The sequence below is a fragment of the Physcomitrium patens genome, chromosome 2, assembly GCF_059467195.1.
Source record: "Physcomitrium patens ecotype Gransden chromosome 2, ASM5946719v1, whole genome shotgun sequence".
NCBI lineage: Eukaryota > Viridiplantae > Streptophyta > Bryopsida > Funariales > Funariaceae > Physcomitrium > Physcomitrium patens.
In genome coordinates, this window is record NC_143411.1 from 15,117,791 (window position 1) to 15,123,790 (window position 6,000).

At 40.3% G+C, this 6,000-nt stretch overlaps 1 protein-coding gene across 1 annotated transcript; it reads left to right on the top strand.

Annotated features, from left to right (window-relative positions):
• Window positions 1–1,400: 1,400 nt before the first annotated feature.
• On the top strand, window positions 1,401–3,271 carry LOC112276256 (glutaredoxin-C1). The gene has a single exon (XM_024507402.3). It carries the CDS (start codon window positions 2,275–2,277, stop codon window positions 2,623–2,625), a length of 351 nt encoding a protein of 116 aa, XP_024363170.1. The 5' UTR covers window positions 1,401–2,274; the 3' UTR covers window positions 2,626–3,271.
• The last annotated feature ends 2,729 nt before the right edge of the window (window positions 3,272–6,000 follow it).

Below are 6,000 nucleotides of genomic sequence, written 5' to 3' on the forward strand. Positions count from 1 at the left end.
AGGCATTGACTAGAGTGAAGAAGGCTTCACTCTTGCCTTCATATATACTATCTAACTAAGAGCTATGTGGCGATGTCTTATAGGACCTCCAACATGTATTGACTTTGCTAGCCATATGTTTTATCTTCTAAGGCAAGTTATTTGTGTATGCACCGTATAGTTGGCTTGTTCCACAAGCTACTACACTGAGATAACTTGTTCCACAAGCTACCAATACATGGTTAGCTTTTTGGCCAAGTTTCTGACCTACAAACACATCTAAAGTCAAAACCACATCTATGAAGCTTTTAAGAAGCTTTTCTAGAAGACTTTATGAAATTATTCTATATTTACCTACTTCTACTTAATCATATAAGTAACTATTGAGATAAATGTATATGTTTGTGACACAAATGGTAATTGTAAGAAATTTGTATCAATTAGAAGCAATGGCCATTTCAATAAATAAATTTTGAAAGGGCCTAACATTGCTTGAGGTTCAAACTTTGTTTTTTAAATTGATTTTTGGACTTGTACAATTTTCTTTGCATCCTCAATTGAAACAAAATCTCATTATGATCTTGCTTTTTATTGTTAAGTGCCATTTTCGAAATAATATCACACTTGAAGATTGGATGAGTTTTGTAAAAGTTATATATGGATGAAGTTTTTAAATTCATCCATAATGATTTAAAAAATTATACTTAACAACTACAAGCTCAAGGGATATGTGACACAAAATGAAAATGTATTATAATACGTAAATTACATAAATGAGGAAAGTAAAAGTATTCTTCTTCATGAATATATTGCAAGTACGCCCCAAATCACATAGTGCTTCACTCCCTTACACATGGAAGTGCAAAATTTGAAATTGGGTGGACTTTGATTTGAGGGGATCACTGGATGTGGGTAATGTCCAAGAATAACATTGTCCTCCTATTGAGCATGGTATGGTAGGAGGCCCTTACAGGAGTGGATAGGGGAATCAGTCTGGGAAGATTTCCTGTGCCCCATTGGATCAGGGGACGACTGATCACGCACACTCTGTGCAGAGTAGCAGCCGAGGCGATTATCACCTGCCGTGTAGCACATTAGTATAGAATCAGAAGTCCTGTAACTCTACAGTAATGTGCGTAGGGTAGGGCTGTAACTTTGGGGGTCGGTGGCGGGGCACGCGCTGTTGTGCGGTGGACAGGTACTGTGTTACCTTCCCCCCACTTCCCCACCGCTGCTCCCCCCCAATCCCATGATTCATCTTGCGGATGGCGGACAAGCTCTGGAGGTTGTCTAGTGGACTAGCGTTGCCTGGTAGATGGCATGTCATCCATACCCCATCAGCAGTGGAGACGCGTTGTGCGCCGCACTAGATACAACATAATAAAATGCGGTACTTACTACCAGGTGTGGGAAGCAAAGGGGACTGTGTCCATAGTCCGTCACCGTTGCAAAGCTCTGTTGGTCGGTGTATCTGGTGATGGAGCAATTATAAACACGGCGATGCACATGACCAGACGCCAGTCAACCGTCTTTGTCATTACGGTCAACCGATCGCTGTGCGATGCCTGCAACGTCCTTTACAGAGGACGAGCAAGACCTGTCCTTGAGAGTGCTACCGTGACACATGTCATGTTACTATCGTCCATTCGGAGCACCCAGTATCATCTAATTAGCGGTCGGAGGTGTGCCTTGTTTCTCAAGCGCCAACACTCGACAAGTACAGAGTTCGCGGAGATCATAGTTAGCTTCGGTTGTTTTCGTGCTTTGTCTTTCGAACTGGTGCGAAGTGTGACTCTAGAGTTGGTTGGAGGGTGGTGGGTCAACTGCCTATATATCTAAAATCGACTAGTACGACTTGCCGGCACTCGCTTGAATGGAAAGCTTGGCCGGCACCGATACCAGTACGTGCGGATATATTTTGAGCGTATCGTAATGATTTTGAGCTACAAGGAATCAGCAGCACCACATTTAAGAATGGGTGAGAATCTATCTGGGGGCACGAGATAGAGTAAAGCAGCGAATTGGAGGACGATTGCCTCTAATTCCACGTATTGGCGCGGTAGTTTTGTTCTTTCCAGGTTGTCGTGTGAACTAAACCTTGTCTCATGGCTAGTGCAAATCAACTGGGTTATAAAATGGCAGCAATCCACCTAGATCACAGTACCCAGTAACCAGTGAGCAAAGGAGGCAGAAGTGGAACTCGAACAGGCATAATTATATGCACAGAACAAGCTGATAGAGAAGAAGGGTACGGCAAGCGAATTAATTACATCACGATAGACAACGGCAGCTAGGATGGTGGACTCGCAGGGAGAGGAGCAGCGAATGGCGCGGGCAATGCAGGAGATAGAGAAGCTGGTGCAGGAAAATGCTGTGGTTGTGTTCAGCCAGAGCGGGTGCTGCATGTGTCATGTGGTAAAGCGTCTCTTCTGCAGTCTGGGAGTGGGGCCAACTGTGCACGAACTCGATGAACGGAAGGAAGGTGGCGACATGGAGAAGGCATTGCTGCGCCTCAACAACAAAGTTGCGCTTCCTACCGTGTTTGTGGGCGGCAAACTGGTGGGGGGCGTCGATGCTGTCATGGCTGCCCACGTGAGTGGGAACCTTGTCCCCCGCTTGAAGGAAGCCGGAGCTCTTTGGCTGTAGTCTCTCCCATTTTTTCGCTCTTTTGAACTGCTGGCATAGTGTGGACTTGAGGTAACCGTCCCTGTTGAGCTCTGGCTTCCTTGTAGTGAACTCCGACACATAGTCGACGGTGGGTAGTTGCGTCTGAATACCATGAAGATTTCTCAAGTCGAATTGCACGCATGGCATGCGGTACTGTCGACGAACTCTGGAACATCTGCTCACAACTTTTTAGACGATTATTGGAAAGGAAAGTCCCTTCCAGTCTTCAGTGATTGTCGGCTACTTATTTATAACTTGTACTACGTATGCTCATCGGTAGTTGGCTATGTTCGAAACGTTTTCCTCGTCCTCCACTGCAGGTACGGACCTCCAGAAAGACAGAGATATATAGATAGATAGAATAGCCTGTATACTCGTGTGCCGTATATTAATGTATACGCTGCAGTTTGTAGTACGGTCATCGTCCGTGATCGATTGAGCGAGGAGATCATGTGCGAAAATATAGATGAGACGTGTTGGGAGTAAAATTTGTTACGCGTGACTTCTCTAGATTTCGTTCTCAACATGCCCTTCTCATGTTTTGTAAAGAGATTGAATAGATATTTGGATCAGTAAGCACTGTAACTAATTTTAAGTATAAGATCATGATCAAGAATGAGAATAATGTGGAGCAAGTGTAGGGACGTATTGTCTGCCGTCAACTTCTGAGTCGTAACATTAGCAATGAGCAACTCTGTTACAATCGTGCAGCAGTGCCAACTTCCAAGTGTACTTTGTAAGTCAAACGGGGGATTCAACTGAATGATGGATGATTGTTAATAGAAACAGTGCAGTACATCTTGGGGAGTGAGTGATTCTGAAAACCACGAGTATTTAGAATAGTTGAAGTATGAAAGAAAGACGAAGTATGAAAGTCTGTATTTCAGAGAGGATGTTTGAAAATGGTTGGTGAGATTGCTTCTCCGCAGACGGGGGAGTTTCTGGCGCAGTGTTACCATGAGAACCGACTACCGTGGACGGCATTATTTTAAATACACAAGTTCATGTGAATTCGTGTCACAACCATCTACTTCAGAATAAGTTCGCATCTTAATCGATGTTGTCAAGTAGTACCCTTCTCATTCATACAAATTGGTTGCAAAAGCGGAATAAACTCGAATCTCATCCCAGCAATCTTCCCCAACTGATCCGCAATCTCAAATTACAAGTTTCTTCGGGTCACCAGAATAATCCTACGTGAAGAAGTTTTCTTTTTATCTCAATCGTGAGGAACAAAACATGATCACTAAATCTGAAGTTTGCTCCAAACTCAAACTGTCTCAACTCTTCTAAATTCAATGGATAATCATGTTTTTGCACATGAAATTGCTACAGTAACCTGTCTTTAACCCTGATGGAAGTATATTGTAGGAGAGTTACTGTATCATAAGATCACCACCATATTTCTGGTGCACTATATTTGAGTCGATTATTTTGACAACTGATCAGGAAATAAACCCGTATTCCTCATGTGTGCTTCGAGCTCTCCTTCGAACCGTACGTGGTCTATTAAAATTAGGATGAAACGAGTCCTTCACAACCCTAAATCTATCTGAAAATTCCTAGTCTCTCGACCTTTTTCCTCCACAACAGGTCCAGAGCGAATCCTGCACAGAGCGCTGGCCCGTGTAAGACAGCTCAATATTAGTACGAAGCAGTCAGTGAGTCACACTTTCTCCCTTCTTCTTGGCGTTTGATCCACTCATTCTCTCTATAGCCACATCTATATGCTTCGAGAACTTCCCCATGGTGGGGTACTAGTCCACAAGTCTGAAAAGATTGAAAACTGGAGCTGTGATGACAACCACAATACCTGAAGCTTTCCAGAAGTCACTCCTCAGAACATAGTTTCCTCTTGAATACTACTTGACATCTTTTCACCATTAGAAATAGGTATGGCATATAAAGCAAAAAATAAACTTTTTTTTGTGGCATGCATAAAAGCTCTTGCACCTATTAATAAGGATTTGGATGTATTAGACTTATGTATTTTGATTTGACTAATGGAATTTTGGATTAAACTACCAAAAAAATTAAAATTATAAAAAATCCAATCTATTTGAAGATTATACTTTTTTAACTAAGATAATTCTAAAATAATTAGATTAGACAAAGATCTTATCACATTAAATATTACGATGTTATTATAATCTTTAATTGTTATATCTAAAGGATCAATCTCATACGTAATATCTCTAGAAGATAGCAAACGACCATCTATGACTTCTACATGTATACATTTAGTTTTTTTGACTAACAATATCTCTTATTTTTTGATAAATTCTTTATCTATAAAACAGGCTAAGGCTCCTGAATCTAATAAAGCTAAGACTTTGTGATTTTTTGGTCCTAAATAAACTTCTATTATAAAATAATGTGAGGGATCTAAAGAGTTAATAGAACCTTTACTAGGAGTTATGTAAGATTCTAGTCACATGATTCCTATTATAGCAAGAAAAACTCATTTTCTAATACCTTATCTTTTTTGGCAACTATGCTTCTCATTTTGTCATTGCGTTATTTCTTTGGATAATATTGAGCAGTATATTTAGCTTCTCCATAATATAAGCATAAGCCCGCTTCATGTCGACAAGTCTTTTTTTACTCTAAGAGAGGTTTAAAATATATGGCATCAATTTACATTAGTTCTAGCCTTGATGAATAAGTTTTTGGAAACTTAGGAGCTACTGTCATTATTTGATTTATTTCTCTTTAGCCAAATCTTTATTTTTGATGTCTTTCAAATAATTGATTATCTGTCAAGGACAAGAACTCGATGTAAAAACAATTCAGACAAGTGAGCCTTCACTCAAAAAGAGGTAATAAAATATATATAAACAAGGATATATATTGAAAGAGAAATTGGAATGGCTATTGCCAAAAGACAAGAAGCAAGAAAGGACTTGACAAGAGTGGAGAAGCCTTCACTCTTGTCTCTATATATACTATCTAACTAGGGGCTACATGGCAACGTTCTATAGGACCTCCAATATGTGTTGACTTTATAGGACACATGCCTTTACTTACAAGGCAAGTTTTTCTATGTGTGGGCCACATAGTTAGCTTGATCTTCAAGCTAACAACATGTGTGGCACATGGCCAACTTGTTAACCACGTTTCTAATCCAAAAAGTCAATTAAAGATACCTATGAAGTCAAAGCAGTGTCTATGAAGCTTCTAAGAAGCTTCCATATTAAATACTATAGAATTAACTTACTTTTACCTACTTTTACTGACTTCTACCTATTTGTATATATAATTACTAGCTTATATGATTATGTCTGTGACATTACCCCCCTTTCTAGGGACGAGTTCCACGAGGAGCGGTCATCATATATTGAGGAAATCTATGAT

Coding starts and splice junctions, on each gene's coding strand:
- LOC112276256 (XM_024507402.3), top strand. CDS start 2,275: ATGGTGGACTCGCAGGGAGAGGAGCAGCGAATGGCGCGGGCAATGCAG.